We start from the raw sequence: 21,927 nt of genomic DNA, 5'->3' as shown, positions 1-21,927 counted from the left end.
TCCACTTGGTGTCTTTTTTCAGAAGTTGGTTCAAGGGAGCAGCTTTAGCAGAAAAGTTACTGACGAAGCGACGAAAATAAGAGGAAAAACCCAGGAAACTCTTCAGTTGCTTTATGCTAGTGGGTGCGGATATGCTGGCAAAGGCTGATAGCTTCGCCGGGTCTGGCCGAATTACATCTTTGCTGACCACGTGACCAAGGTAGGTTACTTCACTGTACCCCAAAAAACATTTGGATGGGTTTAGACGTAGTCGAGCGTTCGTGAGGGCGTCTAAAACAAGACCTAGACGTTGCTGATGTTCGTCGAAACTGTCGGCATAGACGATCACATCGTCTAGATAGACTAATGCCATGGTCCATTTTAGACGGCCGAGAACCCTGTCCATGAGACGCTGGAAGGTCGCCGGCGCGTTACACAAGCCAAATGGTAAACGCCGGAACTCAAACAGTCCATCGGGTGTCACAACGGCTGATTTTTCAGCGTCGTTTGACTCGAGTTCAACTTGCCAGTATCCTGAAATGAGGTCTAATGTCGTGAAGTATTTGCAACCCTGGAGCCGATCGAGAGCATCATCAAGCCGAGGCAGGGGATACACATCGGGCTTAGTAATGCTGTTTAACTTTCTGTAGTCTATACAGAACCTTGTCGAGCCGTCCTTCTTCTTGACGAGCACGACGGGTGATGACCATGGGCTGTTGCAGTGTGCCACTACGCCTCTCCGGAGCAAATCGTCCACTTGAGCACTGATCTCCTCTCTTTCGGAGATCGACACTCGTCGGGGTTGGTGATGTATTGGCGCGTGGTCACCGGTGTTGATGGTGTGGCGAATTAAAGGCGTACATCCCAATTCTTGTTTTGTAATGGCTATACAGTGACGGAACGTTTTGAGTAAAGACTGTATGGATTCCCTCTGCGTTGCTGTTAGGTCTGGTCCAAAGTTAAATTCAGTCCACGGAATGTTGTCAACTTTGCTGAGTCTGCTCTCTGGGGTGGGTACCACAGGAGAACACGCAACGGTTGCGATCATGGTCTCTGGCAATATTTCAAAAGCTATTCCTAAACTTTCACCTCGCTTAAGGTGAATGTCATCAGTGGCCAAGTTAACTACTAGAATGTTAAGGGCACCTCGTCTCGAAGAGATAAGGGAGCGAGGTGTTGCAAATTCAGTCCCAGGCTGTGAGTGAAGAACCGCTTCGACTAAAAAATCTCCTGAACGCCGATTACCCTGAATCGACGATTGAACCCAGACTGCTGAAGACTTCGGGATCGTTACGTCTAGCGTGGAGACGACTAAGCAGGTGGAGGGATCGTGGGTGAATTTTAGAGGTAACAGAGGATAGAAAACTTTCACCCATGTTCGACAGAAAACTTCAACCAATGTTCTGGCTACCAGTTGGATGTTACCCGAAAGTATTCGGAAACGCTTAGCCAGGTGCAGCAGTAAGCAGTAGAAGTAGTAGAAAAATGTACTAGGTTGTTTAATGTACGGCTTGGGATCATCACAATGGATCGAGGGAAACGTGTCCTCCGACGTCATCTGGGACTTAGACGGCTGTGATGATGACAAAGCAGCGTGGCCACGTGCAAAGGATACTAGCAACTCCACCTCGGAACACCAGTCACACCCGAGAATGACATGTGGGTTTAAGTTTTCCACAATAAAAAAACAAAGATTTACAGTCCTGCCCAGTGCTTCGACGGTCAATTCACAACGCCCCAGGTAGGGTATGAGAGTACTGTTTGCTGACACCAGTCGAGTGTCCTTAGAGTCAGTGGCCGCTGCAGCGTGGTCCGTCGATCGCAGCAAGGCAGCATCAATGACGCTCACACCAGCCCCCGTGTCTACAATGGCATCGATTGGTTGCGTGACTCCGTGTATTTGAATTGAAAGGTGAGGTGTAAGCGACCTGCTCACCGACGCTGCGGCCAGGGGGACTTCGCGGATTACGCGGGACCCTGCACCGTCGGGCCCGCGTGGGTGTTTTCCTGACGTTGAGAGGTTGGACTCGGGCACGAGCGAGCCAGGTGTCCTGGACGTCCACAGTTGAAGCAGTGGCGCCAGTCAGGCCTACGACGCCTGTACTGCGAGTTGTCGGGTGGAGGATTCTGAATCGTCGGTCGGACGGTAGAGGTGGTGGCTCTCTTCGCCGCGTCCATTTCCAGCGCGTGACCGAGTGCAGCGCTGAGTGTGGTAGGACGAGCGAGCCGCACAGACCGCTGAATTTCGGTGTTGGGGATGGCGTCAATGAAAGCTGATGTAGTCATCAGGTGAAGCGTGGCTTCGGAGCACCCTAGAAGTGCTTTTCTTGCCAGTCTATCGATAGTGTCGGCCAGTTCTTGGAGTGACTCTGTGCCCTGGCGATAGGTTTTGAGTGACGTGAGATGTAGCTGCTGTAGATGTGCATCATTAAAACGAGCTTCTAGTGCTTGCAGAAGGAGCTCATACGTGGTTCGACTTGAATCCGGTACACTTTCAAGGAAGTCGGCGGCCTTCCCACGGAGCTGGGCGACCAGGGCTGCAGCCTTGCCATGGGAATGCCACCCATTGTGTTGGGCTACTGTTTCGAATTGGATGATAAATGCGCGCCAAGATCCAAGTCCATCAAAAGTTGGAGGTTTGAGACGCGTACCATCGGAATGTGGATGAGCAAGTCCAGCCTGGGGTCTCTCAGCTTCGTCGGGTGGGTGGCGACATACGGTCGATGTCTCTTGAACTTGTGGAAGATCACCTGAGTCTCCTGGTCGCATGGTTGGGAGAGCTTCTTCAAGGTGCTGCAGGCGGTCTTGTACAGACGTGAGGTGGTGGTGAACCTCGGTGAGGCGTTGGTTCACGTTCTGTTCAACGTGAGCGACGCGGGCGGCGAGGCGACTGTCGAACTGTTCAAGCAGAGCTGCGGCATCTGTCGCGCTCTTCTCTGCTAACCGGTTGTAGAGCTGTTCAGTAAGCTCGGCTCACGGCGTCTCCGCTGTTGCTGCGTGGGAGAGGGTATTCATGCTGTTTGGAAAACCGCTGCCACCATTTGGTACGGGTAAACCAAAAAACCGCCGTTCCAGTCTCGTTTCTTCGTCTTCCTCTACCCTTAGTCCACCTCTTCTACCTTCACCGTTACAATATATATATATATATATATATATATATATATATATATATATATATATATATATATATATATATATTTAGGGTGTCTGAAGTCCCAAGCCTGATCTAATCTGAACCACAAAAATCGACGTCTGCACGAAGCGATCTAAACTTTTCGTCAAATGTGTTTTTTATAGGTTCGTTTCTTCTTGTAAAATTACGAGGCGTAGCTCCTTTTCTGTAAAAAATATGGCCAAAAAACTCTCCAGAGTCAAGGGCGGGCGGCGACGCAGTCAACTACAGTCGAGCGGCAAGGCGCGTTCGGCACACGTATTGATAGATGGGGCTACCCCTTTATCGAGACTGCTTGCGACGACCGTGATTGACTAAAATGAACATAATCTATTTTGTAGTGTACCTTTGGTTTGAAATTAGATGCGGAAAACAAAAGCAAAACTTGAAGTTAAAATAAAAAGCGCGTTTTTATAACGAGGGCGTTCTTGCCGCCGACGGTTTTCGCCTGCGTGCCGTCTGCTTTCTTTCGCTGGTCGGCTACACCTTCCGACGCTGCTTCCGACGCCATCTATCACTACGTGCGCCAAACGCGCCCCGCCACTCGACTCGGTCACCCGCATCACGGCCCGCGCGTCGTTAACCCTGGCAAGTTTTTTGGCGCTATTTATTACAGAAAGAGACCTAGGCTAAGTAATTTTACAAGAAAAAATGGCCCCGTGAAATACACCTTTCACGATAAGTTCACATTGTTTCGTGCAGGCGTCAATTTTTACGGCCCATTTTAGATCGAGCCTGGTGACTTTAAAAACCCTATCTGTTTTTTTGTTTTTTGTTTTTTCTAGAAAAATTAAAAATGATTCAAACCGTCACTGCCAGAATTGACGAGGAATCACCCGTAACTGCAGGCTACCTCAAACCAAAACTAATCGATAAAAAAGAGACAGTGGAGTCGACGCTTTGGCCCTCGATTAGCGTCAGATAACGATGCCATCTTTGACGCCTGCAGCTCAGTCAACGCTATCTCTTTATTGTTTTTGCTGCTTGCGCTCGCACCGGTGAATCATGGCGTTTGTCGTCTGAATTACCTGATATAACAAAGGCTGTCATAAAAGAAGGCAGAAATATATTTAATGCGAAAGTTACGGCAGATCTGCCTGCGTCACAAAGGATGCCGTTATTATGACGCCAAGCGAGGGCGGAGATGGCGACTTCACTTCTTTCCTCGATTGGTTTTGATTTGAAATATCGCACAGAAGTGAAACAATTACGCCGGTGGAGCCCAATTTGTTTTTTGGGTTTAAAATATTGTGAGGTTAGAACAGACACTATGAAGATTGGGCTTCAATTTCGTAAATGCAACATGCACTTTAAAGTCGTTAATTAAAAAGTGGTTTAAAATATCTATGGTTGTCAGTAGTCTGGCTACAGCAAAAGCAACCTCGTTCCGAGTGGTCGCGAAGTCGGGTAAGCTGACTGCAAAATCAAAAGTCATTTAAAGCAACTCATTTTTTCTTTAATTTGGTGCACAAAAGTTCATAGAGTGTATTCATTAATATACCCCTTTTTTTGCTTGTGAACTAGCCGGGATTTGCTCCAAGTTGCCGCTACCTATGCACTACAAGGGGTTATGTCCAAGAACGTCCTTACGCTGATGGTACAGTTTGCTTTGTAAGTAAAACCTGCTCATTTGTTGCCGTTTGGAATGTTCCTGCTTTTCCTTGTCTTTCACTGCCATTCCTGGGAATTTTAAAATCCTCAATTTTTCTATGTATTAAAATAAACTATTAGGTACTATAACCTACACCTCATTTTTTTGTGTTAAACTTGAATTGTTTGACATTTGAACGGATATATTTTTATAAATGCTGCTGAAAATCCTTAATTTTCATCATGGATATATGCGGAGTCTATTCTGGGGATTCCTTTGGTTTCCCTTCACCCGACAACCGCATAACAACAGCGGTCGGGAACGCTCGTTCTATTGCCGCTTGTTCCTCCTCGGTCCTCTCCAGGTGTGCTTTGTCTTCCCCCGCAACCCGGAACTCATGTTTTCGGGAAGCGATAACGAGACGGTTTGGGAGGGAACGGTTTGCGTTCTTTGACGGTTTGGAAAGGGGATTTTCCCGGCCGCGGCTACGGGGTACGCATATGTTGTCGGTACCCTTTCCGGCGCTTCCCCGACCTCGGCTCCTGGGTCGTTGCGGCTGGCATGTGAAGTACTTTTCAACTGCCGGCGCGGGGGCGTATTGGGTGGGGATATAGTAGTTCGATATGAGTGTGTCTCTTAATAAACACTCATGGACTCTGCCTACACGGGTAAGCGCGACTTTTGACTTCAAGAGAAACAAAACCCGTGATCGATTTTGTTTCTCTCGGTAGTGAAACCTAAATGTCGCAAACAGTTGTTCCGTGGATGTAGGACCGCCCACCGGGATTGACGTCTTCTGCTTAAATTTGGCCGCCGCTGCCGCGATTATGCCGCTGCTGAAAATTTCTTAGGCCCCTCCTACCTTTCCCTTAGTTGGTAGCGAAGGCAGCCTCAGATAACAATCGCTTATATATTTTATTATTTTAATATTTAGAACCAGGTCATTCAGCTTTAACAGGTGTAGATCTTAGTGCTTTGTCCGAGCAAAGCAGTGTTATTTGAATAATTGACACAGACAACTTTTTACCCTCCCCTGCTTCGTAACGAAAGCAATGTCAAATTATTTCTTTGTTCGATGAACCTCCAAACATGCTACACTACGTAACATTCAGTTAAAATGAAGCAGAGAGTGCGGATTCGTTTATATAATATAAACAAAAATACTACGAAACGCACGCAAAAAACGTTTATGGAAAGATCGACTCAAAACCCGTTAACTTTCAAACACTCGCGTAATGCACGTGACTACATCAGTGCCTCAGATAATTAAAAAAAATGACCGCATCTCCACGCCGTGAATGATGTTGATTGGGGCAAAGCTCTGGTGGTGCTGATGATACTGATCTGGTTCATAGGTAGTGCTGATGGTGCTGATTTTGTTTTATTGCTCATAGGTAGTGCTGAGTTCCGGGTTGCGTTTCAACTTCATTATTACTGCTTTATGGTCGGTGAAATGCAGAGCCAGTGGTTCTTTTAGCGGATCACCTTGGATCCGCTAGAAGCCGTGGGAACGCATCTCACCCGCTTAAGTCAACGGTCCATGTCAGAAAGAGAATGTGTGGTATGGATCGTGGTTATATACGCAGTTGAGCATTTGACCGGAGCGCCCTCTCGTCTATAAACGTTGAGCCAATGCGTGCAAAGTTTAACGCGATTATACGCATTTGACAGCAGCGCCTTCTCTTGTATAGACGTTGAGCGGCTACATGCAACGTTAGAGTGAAGCGTAGTGGTTAAAACGTCTGCCTCGTAAGCAAGCGGTCCAGAGTTCAAGCCCCGTGCGGGCGTTCGTTTTTTAAAGTGGGCCAATCCCGGAGGCAGTGCAATCGATGTAAGCACGGACGCCGGACGGACAAGGCTAGACCCTAAGGAGCTTCGCCCCTAAAATCGGAAAGCGCAAAGAACAAGGACAAGAGGTAGAATAAGACGGGACAAGCGCTTTTCCTTCTTCTGGCTTGAAGAAAAAGCTGGAGGGGCCTAGCTAAAGACCGGTTATTACGCCAAGTAGTTTTGAACTTTCCTTTATTTCGATTTCAGTTCAAGTTTTGGCGTGACAGACACTGATGTGCTACAGTTCATCTCTTCGTATGAGAATCACGGTTTATGGTGCTGAACCGTGATCGCCGAGCATACTGGCATATCCGCGTCTTTTTTTTTTCTACTTTTCATTTGTTTCTAAAAACAGGTCAGCGCTTTGACTGCAGCACTGGGACCGACTTTCTATGTGTATTGCACCGTAGTAGATTTTGTCGAATTGTATTTATCTCGCAACCAACGCAAATATACCGCGTCAATTTAAGAACTGCCATGAATTTCGCCAGCGCTGCCGTTGTGAGGTCATTCATTGAAAGTAAACACTTCGGGTGCTGAAAAATCATAAAGGCAGGCGAGATAGAGCGAATTAGGTGAAAGCAGACGTTCCGGCGAGGTCAAATCTCATTCGGACCGCGTTCAGTTACCAGTGTTGCCAGATTGGGCTATATATAGCCAAATGGGGCTACACTTTTTTCTATTAGGTGTCAAAATTTTGTGGTTGGCTATGTGGCTATTTTGGGCTATTTCTAAGAATACAGCGAACTTTTGTCGAACTTCAGTTTCGACGCCGAACTTCACGATTCGGCTAGTTAATTTTCGAGCTTTCAATCAGTTTCGAAACAAAAAAATTGTTTGTCTTTTGGCTAGTCGAGAGGAGAGAGAGGAAGGGGAAAGGCTTCGAACTTCTACAAACTTCGGGGCTTTTACAACGCGCAGGGAAGCAATGCTTGTAGGGTTCAAGCGGTCTCCCTATACCGCAGTGGAGCAAACCAAACAGATTGCACTATTAGCACAGGCCCGGTACCACGTCTTCAACCCAGACGTGTATGGCTCTGCCCAGACTCGGACAGAACTTTCCAAATGCTGCTTTGGTGCCCATTGTGAAAATCCTTAGGCATCCAAGTTTGTAAAAATAAGAAGTCCGCAGTTTCACCGCTAAACAATTGACTACCTTTCAGCCGTTGCCCACCCCAAGAAAGGACAACACAATCAGAAATAGCATGAACCAGAATAAGTGACACTTATATTCTTTACAAAAAGAAAAAAAAAAGAGGCGGGTGGGATATTGGTAAGGACCTGAGATATTTGGGTTCTGGTTCGAAACTCGTAGTGTTCTGACTGTTCTGCTTTTGTATTTTGTTATTTTACTGTATCATATGTGTTTTGTACTTCTGAAAACCAACGAAGGAAGGGTCAGTGCTGCCCAAATTTTATCCTTCAAAAGCGTCTTTTTTTTTTAATTCACAAGTAGCATATTGTACACAAAGAGTGGTGCATCAGAGGGTTGAAATTGAGATTGTAATCTGTATTGTGTAAGTGTGAGAAATTTCAATACAAGGCTTAAAAATCATTGCTTTTAGACTTTGCTATTTTGGGCTATATATTTTTTACCGCTTTGGCTATATTTGGGCTATGCGGAGGGCAAGTTCGTCTGCTACTTTCGCAGGGGGGTAGCGGTGACGACAGAACGCCGAGCCCTGATTGGCTGATCGCGACCCCCCTATCTGAGCGTCGTCTGCTCCTTTGCAACGTCGTCTGCTCGCAACGTCGTCTGCGTCTGTCTTACCTTTCCTGCGACTTTCGGAAGTGCAGAGGCCAGATTCACGAAACGTTCTTACGCCAAAAATGTGCGTAAGACATAACTTAAGAAAAAATTCGTATTCACGAAACGAAATTTTCGTGAGTTTTGCGCAGGTTACGACAAAATCCTACGACAGCTCCGAAGCTGTCTTAGCACTTCTTACGATCAAATCAGCATGGCCGACAGCGTCGCGGTCGCGACGACCCACGGACGTTTATTTTTCTACGTACGCTTCTCACGCGTCCCGACTTCAAGCAGCAAGAAAAAAAGTAAAAAGTACTTGAAACAGACAACGACGAACAAGAACGCTGGATCCACAAACACCCGGGAAAAGCTCCAACGGCCAAGATTCCACCGAACGCGACCAAGCGAGCACGGCAGTTAGGCCTAGCAGGCACTCCGCGACTCGGCGACCGTCTGCCCACGACCGGCTGGTGTGCTGAATGGAATGTGCCCGCGCGACCCTTGTGAACTCTTCCCGTATTATACTTTGATCGCTGACCTCAGTTTTAGATTAAGAGGTCACTTTCTTCCTCTTGTTATCTCCTTGTTTCCCGAGGCAACGGTGACTCTCGCCGGTGAAAAAGCGGTGAATCTCCGACAGGCGCAGGAAAGGTAAAGCAGCCATCGCTTTGACTAGCAGACGTAAAGCAGACGACGTTAACTGCGCCAACCCGCCGACGCCGTTAAAGATTGAGGGGTCTCGCCGCACACGAAAGGAGGGAAAAAGTATTTGGGAGGGAACTTGCGGACACTAGCCACCCTCACTCTCGCTTCTTAGCAAACAAAAATCGGCGCCTCGGGACACCTCGCCAGTGAGTCCTTTGACTTCCCTCCTTGATGCGCGTCTGCTAGTTGTTAGACAAAAACAACGTACCGCTCGAGTTATTTCGTCTGCCCTCTCTGAAAGGCGAAGTCGAGCTCGCTCGTAAAGACCTCCACTTCCGAAAGTCGCACGAAAGGTAAGACAGACGCAGACGATGTTGCGAGCAGACGACGTTGCGGAGCAGACGACGCTGAGATAGGTGGTCGCGATCAGCCAATCAGGGCTCGGCGTTCTGACGTCACCGCTACTTCCTTTCTCATGCGCAGAAGACGAAAATGAGCCCACTTGCGAGGCGTATACCTTTTAGTCGTTTGGCGGTTTTTTGGTGGGACCATCTGGCAACACTGTCAGTTACAGCTAACCCTAGGTGGCGCTGTGGCGCACCACAGCTTAGGGCGAGTATGGCGAAAGTTCGCGCTGCAGAACACAGGTGTGCCGGGCTCAATTCCCACCGCTGCTCGCTTACGCCGGTGAGCTCGCTAATTAACCGGTATACGGAAGCAATGGAGAGTCCCATTTCCCTCTGTCTTCCCGTGTGTACACGTTGCACGACTGTAGCTTTTTTGTCGACAAACTTCGCGAAGATCCTATGGGGTGTACAAAAAGGCGAGCTCACAGAAGATACCGGAGATACACCATACCGACAATGCACACGACGAGGAAGACGCTTTGTTTGTTTTGCAGGGAACTATAAAACAAACAAACAAACAAACGAACTTAAATCAAAAAGAATCTGAAGTAGCTAAAAAAGAAATTATCTAAGTTTAGCATGTCCTGAATAATATAGAGACATTGTAAAATCGAAGTTAAAAAATAATGTTTTTACTTAGTGTAATTTAGTTAATCATTTTTGGTCAAGCTTGAGCTCCGCAGTGGAACGGCGTGCTACGGCTTTGTAGCCTTGGCTGCATTGCCAGAAAAAGTTGACCGCAAGTATGGTAGGAGATTTTTGGCACAATTTTATCACACGATTCTCACTACTTTTCTTTGAGATTTATTGACAGGAGATAGTTGCTCGAATAAAAGATTAGTAAGATATGCTGACATAAAGAGGGTAGTTCGTGGTCTGAAGAGTTCGAACCCTCATTTTATTCAGCATAGGAAACGTTTTTGTTATAGTGGTGAATTTTTCATGATGACTTTGTGTGGGTACTGATGCATATATATATAGGAATCTATGGTTTTGTGTAAGTTATACCGCACATCAGGAAGGCAAGGCCACTAGCTCGTTTAATGGTGACTGTATTGTATTTACGATAAAGTGGAGATGAGACATTATTTTATATTGACTTGATTTACAAATAATGCCAAACAACATGCCCTCATAGCCCCATAGCATTAAACATACCTTCTCATCAAACTAAGTAGCCTAGCTATGCGTATAACCGAAGTACAGTGACGATTGTATGTTGACTTTTCTATCATGCGACTACATGATTATGCCGTCTGCTGGGTAAAATATTCGGCAATCCTTAATCGTATTAAATAAAAGATTTCAGAAACCTAATGCTACGTCTCAGTTAATTGCAATGTAGGCTCCCGAGTAGCGAACAGAGCATGCTTGACGACATGACGACCGTTCAGAGCGCTCGCGAACGCATTGCCAGAATCCGGAGCAAAAGGAGTAAATTATTATTTTCCTCGTTTCTCGTCGTATTATGAAAAATATTACCTTCGAAAAGAATCCCGTTTGGAACGAACAGAGTTTCATTGTCGATAAAACAGTTCTCATGTTTTTGGTGCATTTTCCAGGTTACGTTTTTTCCTACCCACCACCATAAAATTGGTACTTTACAACTGTTTTTTTTTTTTCACACCTTAAACTACTGCCATTAAGTGTGGGAGATATTAGTATATATAAAATAATACACTTTTTCTAATTCAGGAAAAAGCTGTGTGCGCTATTCACAGCTCGAAATGACGTACTCTCAAAAAATAAAACTTTGAAAGCTTTGGAATCTATGCTTTTCAATTTTTATATACGAGCATACTGCTTAAGCGATATTGCAAAGAAAAATAAACCAAAACAGTCAGTTATCAGTCAGTGTTTGTTTTGTCCAGTTTTTCTCTTTGTCCATATCGAGTATTAACTTCTCAATATGACGACTACTACAACCATATTTAATAACTACCGATGGAGCGATCTAAAACAAACGTAGTCGAGAAAGCGTGCGAGATTCTACCAAGAAATGGCTCAGTGGAACTGCAGTGTTCACTGTTTTCTCGTGTCTACGTGTTAGTTCAGCAGTCGATTCCCTAAAATAATATATCTCGTGCTTCTTAACCCTTCCGTATGATTACCACCTCGCCATGTCCTTGTATGACGACGGGTGGGATGTTCCCTGACAAAAACAGTATATGCTTCTAATGGGAACCTCGGCTACTAAAGCAGTGTGGGCAATGAAGAAAACTGATCCCACAAAAATTTCCGGATTGCCTACGTGGATTGGGAGTCTGTTTAAGACAGATAATTTAGCAAAAGCAGAAGATAATACGACGCTCTATATTCAGGTGACGTACAGCAATGACGAGCAGGCAGTTCGCTACCTTGGATACTGCCAACATGGGACATGCCTACCAGCAAACTTAGGTAACATCAAGTTCAACTGAACCATTTTCTCTTAATCACGAGATGTTCCTGGATTATGGTTATTTTACGTGGTGGAATTCTTTTATTATTAAAAGTTAAACGTCTACAGGTCAAGTCACAACAAAGCAAGTAGGGATATTCCAGCAAATCTCATATATACGTAAATGCACAAGAGAGTCTTTCCAGACGGAAGTCTCGGCCGTGTTTGGAAAATGTATGTTTTATTTAAAATATTTAACCTACACAGTTAGACCTTTCTACATTGTTTCATTACAAAAAGAGAGAATTAATGCATGATTCTTAGAAATAATTCAGCCTAATAAGAACTGTAGAGGCATAGATCTCTCAAATACTTTGTGTGGTATGTCCATTAAAAGACAATAAAAAAATTACCTTATATTTCGATAAGTTTGACTGTGTAAACAGTTCTTCATTACTTGCGTTAGCGTTGCCCAAAAGAACAAATTAATTAATTCTCCGCCTTTAGACTGCATCTACTCAGGGCACTGAAACATATAATTACTCACTGTGCACTTCATTTCTTTTTATTTTGTAACATAAATCTAAACAAAATTGCATTCGGAGATCAAAACTTCCAATGCTGGTTCACATGCACAACAGATATTCTCTCGTAGGTATGATTATGTGAAGGCGCTTTTGAGCGTATAATCTAAATATGCGAAGCACGTCTGTCATTTTTTTTTCCTCGCGCTTTACCCTTAAAAGGCAGTGTAGCCTATATAATGTAAACAATGGTATGCGCCAAAAGAGCGAACTTAATTTAATGCATTTTACTATTTTTTGTAACATCGGTGTTACGTTTGATATCTTTAAATAATCATGCAAGCATGATCATCTGTTGATGTGATGCTGGTACAATATTTCGGGTAACTATTTGATGTTAGTTACTGAAGTTTGTCATGAATCTTTTAATTGAGGATTATATAAAATTCTTATATTATAATTCTCACGCAACGAACAAAATGTGCGAAGAACAGCAAAACCTTGATGCAGTTAAATATATTTTGGTAGATCGCTCATTATCAGTACGTTTCGTAGTTGAACGTTCGCCACCCGTCAAATCCAGTCTACGTAACGCAAATTATTATATTGCCGGCATGCTTAGATCAATCATATCATGCACAGGTGTGTCTCCGCGCAAAAAAAGGGTAAGCAGATTTTTTAATGGGGTTTACTTATATTAATAAAACGTGTGTAAAACATACAATGTAAAGACAGTGGCATGTTTTCAAACCACAATTTAGCAGCGATATATGATGAAGACGAGTTCTCACACACGGTGTTTGGCTTGCTTTCGCACACAGCGAAGAAGGCTATCGGTGAAACTGAGCTTTGAACGTCGAAGAGAGAATATGAAAGCAAATGCTATATACAACGAATCAGCTGGAATGTTTTTAAATGGGTTCTTACTTTAACCAAGATGGTCCGGCAAAGTACAATTTTTATCGGTCTTTAAATCTTTAGACAAAATAACAGCTACATTCTAGATTTATTTGATGATGTGTGGTATTGCAGTACCCTAAACAAAATTGTAGAAATAGCGAGATAAAGTACCTGAAGAAAAATAAATAACATATGCCTGTACTTGGCAGTGGCTGAAAGCAGAACCGCGGAACAGTGAAATGAATATTTTAACAGTTCTGGAGCACATGTGCAGAAAATAGTGAAGAAACGGATGCACGAAGAGATAGTTTCATGTAAAAACGGAAATAAAACAAGTCAGACATACATTGTCTGTGCAAGTAAAAAATTTCTCGGCCGATTACGCGTCGTGAGGCGAATGAACAGCGAGAGCTGGTGCCACATTTCGATGAAATTGTGTCGTGATCGACTAGAAATGCGGGTGATGCAGCGTCGCGCGGTATCGTGTAAACCCCAACCGATTACACACGGAACAGTCAGCACCAAACACGTTCTAGCGAACGAGTTGCAAAACTTCCTTGGCCGCACCAGCGTGTCCATTCTTCGCTCGGTAGCGTCCTCTTTTACATGCCACTTCACGTGCACGCACAGTATGGTCTTGACGTAAAATTTGTTCCATTTTAACACCCAGAGAGAGGCCGTCGCAGCCTACACGTCGGCGATGTTCTCTCTCACGGGTGCGATTAATTACGCCGTCGAGCTGCCACCGCTTACTCCGGCGTATGCTTCGGCCGCCCCATTCTTGCTCGCAAAGGCTTACAGCGCCGAGGGAATGAGCGACCGAAGGCGAGAAAAAGCAGGTGGAGAAAAGCGTGACCACGTGACCTCCCGCGCACTCACGATTTGGCCGAACGCGCAGTTACGCATCAACCGCGACTATTGTCACAGAATAGGCCAAGGGCACCAGTGCTGTACTCGCCCCCTTCCGGCGTAAAACGCTCGCATGCTCCGTTTGTTTCGGGTGACATGGCACTCACCGAGTACAAGCCCAGCACAGCTGACGCTGTAAAATATTTTGTGACGCCCATCTTGATAATCTCCGAACCAGACCACCGCTCTAGGTTCTTTCCACGTATTACATCCTCGAAGGTAAAGCCTGTATATACACTGAAAAGAAGGCAACATATTGTGCTTATCTGTCTTATTTGCCCAACCCCTCACGCTTAAATATATAAATATTCCTTCCAGGCAAGCGACAGGATTTTAGAGCTCGCCGAGAGATGTTCAAAGTTGTTTTAAATTCATAACATATTTAACAGGTACCCACTTAAGCTGCACCTTTTAGATTTTTCTTTCGTAGAGAATTTACTCCAGACAGTGGCCACTTCTACCATTAAAACCGCGGCAAATATTTTTGAAGTTACTCAGGAAATGAGTTTTGAGTAGTTACTCCAAAACGAAATAAATTTATTATACCTTTTATAAGAAGAACAGCTTCTCAGTAAGCAAATTATAAATATTTGAAACATTATTCCAAGTGTATGCCTTATAGTTTTGTGACAGGACTGCTCGTCATGCCCGGCAAGCGATGCTTTGCACAAAGTTAGATTATTAGGTGAATGACAGCCCGTAGACCTGACTTATCGTTTCCGGGCTATCCTCAACTTTTGTATGCACTTCATACATAACCTAGAGTACATCACTGATTCATAATTCCCTCTTGTCGGTACGGCAAGCTTCACTTCAATTATTTCAGTTCGCTTCTACTAATATCGTTTATGCAGGGTGTCTTAGAAAGTTTGCGCTCAAGGTTAAATAAGGGGCATACAACTTTCTGCATTACACTGACAGAAACATCGTTCTTACTAACAAAACGCCAAGTTTCTTTCAACGTATTTCGTTCAATGCTAACATTTATTGTTTGTGGACTTTCGAGTGAATGCTCTTGCCATCCCCAAATATTGTAGAGGTGAAGACTGACTTGATCATATTACATTTAAAGTGGATACTTTCAGAACCTAGCGGGAAGCTGCCCCACCAGTGGGATGGAATATATCATGTGTGTGATGATAAGCAAAGTGTTTATGTAAGTGTAAAAGCAATTATGCATTTTTTAGAAGTTGGAAAAATGTACTCGTTATACTCAGTGTCGCTTGGGATGAATATTGTTGTGTGTAATTTACATCTGTAGGTGAAAACACAAAATCTGTTTAAATAGTCTAGAACACGAAAGAATGTAAATAAAACTGAGTTTTTTTTTACATCAAACGTTACTTTTTGAAGCGTCATTTGCCACTAAACAAAAACGTTTTTTCATCGTATTGTGACAGCATAAAAGTTAACAAAGCTAGGGATGCTACAGAACTCTTTCTTATCTTATGCTGGCAACAGGTCTTCGTGTGTGCGTTGATAAAATAATCAGACCAAGTAAAACTGAGACGGATGCTTTGAATATGTGATATATAAATGTTTAAAAAAGGATAATGTACCAAGCTCATTCCATAATGACAATGAAGCGTGCGGTAGTTGCAATTTTTAAATATTTTTATGTGCAACTTTCAATATATATATATATTTGTTTAAACTTATTTCTTTTTGCATGCAATAGCCGCAGAGAGATAGAAACCCGAGCTAGACATTCCAAGAATTTTCCTATTACTACAGCCAGCTTTTGCCAGCTGATTGTTATAAATTAAACTTGTTTTATATACAATGCCTGCTTGGTCTAATGTTCATTCGATTGCCATGGTTTCGACAAGAAGCATCACTTTAGTTATCTAATCAATCAGGATATTTTATTATATCACTAATATGTCTGTAGCTCACCGAATATGCTTTACGAATGATACGGCGTGCAAGTTTTTACGTTTTTAACGTCTTAGAAAGCAGCCTAAGCTTCTAGGCTTTATCTCGTAATTAATAAAATTTTAAAAATATATGTATAAAAATGTAGAAACATTCATATGGGCATGAACATTATATGCACTAAATGATAAATAAAAGTTATCAAACTATACTGTTAAAACATTCAAATTGTGTTTTATTTCGAGCAGCCTGTTAGAAACTGCACATACATCTGTGAGGAGCAAGATAAACCTTACTTGCCAAGAAAGTATTATTACGGCATTTATACTGATACAAAATGCATGGTGAGTTTGAATGATATATTTATTAATAAAACATTTCATGCCTCAGAAGTGATAAAGACATGTTCATAACTAAATGCATTCAGTATAATATACCGGTTCATTCATTATTTATTAAGCGTTGTGCAATAAGCGCGTTTTTATTTATTTAAAACACATAAAGTTAACTTGCCGAGAGTAGCCAAACATCACGCCGTTTATGGGGTATCAAAACACTGATTTTAGATAAACTAGCAAGTCGCCATGTTTTTATATTCCCCACAGCACTGCCCGATCACATCTATAGATAGTCCGATACTGCACATATAAGTGAAGTTAGTGTACAAATAAAAAAAAAAAGCATAAATCTGAAACTTTTGTTGAAGTCCTTCAATGTGTGTGGGGTATTTAAAATTCGTGAATTCTTGTTGTTGTTGATTAGTTTCAGAATTCAAAAAGGAAGATAGCAAAAATTTTCTATCATTCAGCCTTAATCTTCCAAACCGTTCAAGACAAATTGATTTTTACTTTACTGGCATCCGTAAAGCACCAGCTAGCTTCAACTAAATGCTTCCGACTTACACATTTCCGTCAAGAGTCTAGAACGATATTTCAATGCATATTTATTATAATATAGACCCGTCCGTGTCTGAGTTGGCACCGTATGCTGCTTTCACACGGGGACACCGGGTGAAACCCCGCCTGCTTAGCATTTCCTTTTGTCGTTTGTCGCCCTTCTGAGGATGCTTATTTCATTTCACATCGTTTCCTTGCGTTCTGCCCTAGATACTTATCGAACAACAGGCGTTCTTAAGGGAAGTTAAAGCGCACTTTATTCGGTCATTCTCTCTTGCGTTTTCGACACAGAATGTACGGTTCCGCCATGTTCTTGTTACAGGAATAGAGCCGGCTCATTAAATATTTACCTTCAGTTTAACATTCGTCTACTGTTTTATTGGTAACAATAATTTATTTATTTATTTCGGAATATTTTAGAGGCACTCTAAATGAGGGAAACATAAACACAAAACGTATTGCATTATCTATCAGAGTGCATGAAATAGCAGAAACTAAAAAAATATCCGGAAAAATCTTAAACTGCAGAAAACACTTCTGGCAAAATTGAACTGGACTAATGAATGGCAAATGACACTCAATAATGATGAAAAAGAAATAATCTCAATTTCATGTAAAAAAAAACGACTAATTTAAATTATACACTGGACGGGCAACATGTAAAACGAGTTGAGCAATACAAGTTAGGCCTTCTCTTCAATCGTAAACTAAACTGAAATCAACATCTAGAAACTACGATAACTTAGGCAAGGATCACATATTGTTGCGTTAACAAGAAAATTAGAATTTGCGGATTAGGGCACTAAGCTTTTCGTATACGAGGTATTTTACACCTATAATGGAATATGTAAACTCAGTGTGGCGCACTTTCACTAAAGATGATTTTAATAAACTAGAAACTCTCCAAACTCATGCTTCGCGGTTTATTTTTATTAGCTACAGAGCTAGGCTGCAGATCATGGAAATGAGAGCAAAAATTACTAGATTAAACATTGTTTACAATATCCCCAATGGCTGTCTCCGAATAGAAAGTTTCAACCATTTAAAGTTCTCATCGACAGGATCCTCCCGAACCTACCCTTTCAGGGCAATGACAAAGCACAGGCTAAAAAAATGCTTTTGATATTCTTTTTTGCTCCAGGCGATTCAGGATTAGAATGATTTTTAAAACAATATTATTACTTGACCACCTTTTGATCAGTTCGTTACGCTGTTGATAAGCATTTTTATAGATTTTCCTTGGGGTTGACTAGCGTTTTCTTACATTTTTGTTGAACCCATTCCTACTATAACTCCCTGAGGGGAGCCAGTCGTATTCTAAATAAAAATAAAATGGCACATTAGGTTCAGAATACCAGGACACTATATGTATAAGTCCATATAACATATGTTCAAAGCAATCTGAAAAAAACACACAGAAAGGAGTGTTACCCCTCGTGCAGCAGGCGCAAAGCCAGCATTGACGGAACGCGACTGATTAGATCGTTACTGCGTTCCGCCACTGCTAGCTTTGCGCCTGCTTCACGAGAGGTAACTTGGGCACGCCCCCGAGTTTCCCCCGAGCTTCAAGTCGTTCTAAAAAGAGATGATTTAGTGGTTTTCGATAACGCTCAGTAAGTTTCTAATTGGAATCATAAGTTTATTTGCCCTAATTAAAATGTTAATTAAAGAGCTGAGTTAATTACTCACCAAACTGTGGCGGTTGGTCGCCCCTCGAGTATCCGCCGAGCTCAAGAAATATATAGCGAAAAGGGCATTCACGTAGCAGTAAATACGCTTTAAAAAAAATCTGTTTCGAGTAAAAAATATTACTTATATCAAATATAAGTCAGCCTGCAGAATTTGATGCCTGGTGTTCCGAAATAAAAATACCAGTTTCCGATTTTTTTTTCTATTGGCCTTCTAATTTGCGTAAAAAATAGCAAGCCTTTGCTATTCTAGTTATCTAATTAGTGATATTAATGTAGCGTCTTATTCTTAAGGCTGATTCACACACTCCGGTCGGGTTACTACTGAGTGCGTTAGAGCCTGTTGTGATGTCTCACCGCTGGACAACAAACTCGCACCATCTATAGAGTAACTGCTAAAAACATCCGATTCCGATATTTTTTACGCTCCGTTTTTCTTTTTGTTTGTTTGAAAGACGTTTGAGATTTTAATAAACGACTATTCCACATAAATAGTACGTACACTTAATCTCTCAAATATTAAAAACAAAACCTTAGCTCTATTGAAATGCAGTTCCTGGGCCAACATGTATCTGACGCCAGCGTTTTAGTGTGTTCTCTCGTCGTAAGATCATAAGAATTCGGTCGTAAACAAAGACAGGTGTGTGAACGAGGCTTTGCGTTAAAAGTTACTTAAATTTATATACGTGCAATTTGGTATATGCCATTAAAGGGGGGGGGGGGGTGCAACGATTTGCGGACTTCGGTCAAAGATTTGTGGAAGTTGCCCTCTGACACTTCTGAAGTAAAGAACAGAAAACCGATTTCACCTGCGTGTCCTAGTTGTTGTGTAAAAAAAAAGATAACTATTGTCATTTCGGGCACCCAACTCACTCCCAGCCTTCAGGGTCACACCTGATCCCCTTCCTAGTGACGTCGTTCGGGGCGCCGTGTAGCTTCCCGTGTGCTATCTCGGAGGACGCTTCCTCTCCCTCACTCTGCTGACATTAGCGGGCGTTATGCTGCAGCTTAGAGCCGAGCGAGGTCGCGTAATCCTTTCGCCGTAGTTCCTTCGGCTGCCACTTTGGGCTGCAGGTGGTTCGACTTTTGCTTTGCGATTATGCAGCGCAATCGCGACATTTTTAATGAAGCAGGTGTTTTCTCTATCCACCGGGACACGATAAACAACGTACAAATGACGAGATGCAAATTGTTTTAATCATAAAATTGTTGCATTGTTGCATAAAGAAAAAGGCTCACATAAAGGTGTTTTTGTTTTTCCAGCTTCAAGACGGTAAGGTCGGCCTCTGCAGAAGTGGGCTTTGTTATGGCATGGAATACTTCCAAACGGCCGTCAAACCTCAGGAGCCCGTCGCACCTGAGGAGCCCGCTACAACTCAGAGGCCCGATATACCTCAGGGGACCGTCAAACCTCAGAGTCCTGTCATAACTCAAGGACCCTGCGTAGCGCAGAAGACTCAGACGCCACAGACACCTCACACACCTCAGATGCCTCAGATACCTCAGAAGCCCGTCGCACCTGAGGAGCCCGCTACTCCTCAGAGGCCCGATATACCTCAGGGGACCGTCAAACCTCAGAGTCCTGTCATTACTCAAGGACCCTGCGTAGCGCAGAAGACTCAGACGCCACAGACACCTCACACGCCTCAGATGCCTCAGATACCTCAGAAGCCCGTCGCACCTGAGGAGCCCGCTACTCCTCAGAGGCCCGATATACCTCAGGGGACCGTCAAACCTCAGAGTCCTGTCATTACTCAAGGACCCTGCGTAGCGCAGAAGACTCAGACGCCACAGACACCTCACACACCTCAGATGCCTCAGATACCTCAGAAGCCCGTCGCACCTGAGGAGCCCGCTACTCCTCAGAGGCCCGATATACCTCAGGGGACCGTCAAACCTCAGAGTCCTGTCATAACTCAAGGACCCTGCGTAGCGCAGAAGACTCAGACGCCACAGACACCTCACACACCTCAGATGCCTCAGATGCCTCAGATACCTCAGATACCTCAGAACCCCGTCGCACCTGAGGAGCCCGCTACTACTCAGAGGCCCGATATACCTCAGGGGACCGTCAAACCTCAGAGTCCTGTCATAACTCAAGGACCCTGCGTAGCGCAGAAGACTCAGACGCCACAGACCCCTCACACACCTCAGATACCTCAGATGCCTCAGATACCTCAGAAGCCCGTCGCACCTGAGGAGCCCGCTACACCTCAGAGGCCCGATATACCTCAGGGGACCGTCAAACCTCAGAGTCCTGTCATAACTCAAGGACCCTGCGTAGCGCAGAAGACTCAGACGCCACAGACCCCTCACACACCTCAGATACCTCAGATGCCTCAGATGCCTCAGATACCTCAGAAGCCCGTCGCACCTGAGAAGCCCACTACAACTCAGAGGCCCGATATACCTCAGGGGACCGTCAAACCTGAGTGTCCTTTCATAACTCAGAGACCCTACATAGCGTAGAAGACTCAGACGCCACAGACACCTCAGGCACCTCAGATACCTCAGATACCTTAGATACCTCAGATACCTCAGATGCCTCAGATGCCTCAGATGCCTCAGATACCTCACAAGCCCGTCGCACCTGAGAAGCCCACTACAACTCAGAGGCCCGATATACCTCAGGGGACCGTCAAACCTCAGAGTCCTGTCATACCTCAGAGCCCCTACGTAGTGCTGAAGCTTCAGATGCCACAGACACCTCAGACACCTCAGATGCCTCAGATACCTCAGATGCTCAGATGCCTCAGATACCTCAGATGCCTCAGATGCCTCAGATGCCTCAGATACCTCGGATGCCCATTTTACCTCATATGCCCGTCAACCCTCAAGTCTCCTCCATAAAAAATGGCCCTCGGCAAAATGTCATACACTAAAGTATACTTGTTGCGTGCTTAGTGCACAACCTAAAACACGTTTTCACACTTTTATGAAGCAAATAAATACACTAGCAATATTGTCATAGTTTTCTAGAAGCATATAATTAGGATACGTTTTGTACACCACATACACGTATTTAGTATGCAGTATACTAAAAGAACACTTCTGGTAAATTTAATGTATGCTAAGAGGTACACTTTAGGTGTACTTGACGTGCTATACAAGAAAATCTATTCGTTCGTAAATCTCCGCCTTAAAGGGATTGTCCGGTCAATTTCGCTCTTTAAGGAAATAATTAAATGTTTGAATTGACCGATCTCACCAAGCGTTCGCCGCATGCGTGACGCCGCCATAACTTTAGCTCGCAGGCGGCAGGCAGCAGTGCACAAGACGGCTCGTGCCACCTCGTGCTCCGCACGCGCAGAGCTCCAGCGAGGTTGTCGCACGTGCAGAAAGACTAAAGCTTCCTCGATGCATTGCGGCACCGGTGGCGTA

At 43.9% G+C, this 21,927-nt stretch overlaps 1 protein-coding gene across 1 annotated transcript in view; it reads left to right on the top strand.

The window, feature by feature from the left end:
* LOC8036217 overlaps positions 1 to 21,428 on the top strand; it is a 40,539-nt gene extending 19,111 nt beyond the window's left edge. Inside the window, exons 3-8 of the mRNA XM_040217551.1 lie at positions 4,676 to 4,762; positions 11,696 to 11,774; positions 15,173 to 15,243; positions 16,208 to 16,306; positions 19,810 to 19,989; positions 21,294 to 21,428. Of these exons, the coding sequence (XP_040073485.1) occupies positions 4,676 to 4,762; positions 11,696 to 11,774; positions 15,173 to 15,243; positions 16,208 to 16,306; positions 19,810 to 19,989; positions 21,294 to 21,428 (651 nt within the window). The remainder of the gene's footprint in view (positions 1 to 4,675; positions 4,763 to 11,695; positions 11,775 to 15,172; positions 15,244 to 16,207; positions 16,307 to 19,809; positions 19,990 to 21,293) is intronic.
* The last annotated feature ends 499 nt before the right edge of the window (positions 21,429 to 21,927 follow it).

Source organism: Ixodes scapularis, unplaced genomic scaffold, assembly GCF_016920785.2.
Source record: "Ixodes scapularis isolate PalLabHiFi unplaced genomic scaffold, ASM1692078v2 PGA_scaffold1__304_contigs__length_218370807, whole genome shotgun sequence".
Lineage (NCBI taxonomy): Eukaryota > Metazoa > Arthropoda > Arachnida > Ixodida > Ixodidae > Ixodes > Ixodes scapularis.
The sequence above is the reverse complement of the archived record's forward strand: the minus strand, read 5'-3'. Positions and strand labels throughout refer to the sequence as shown.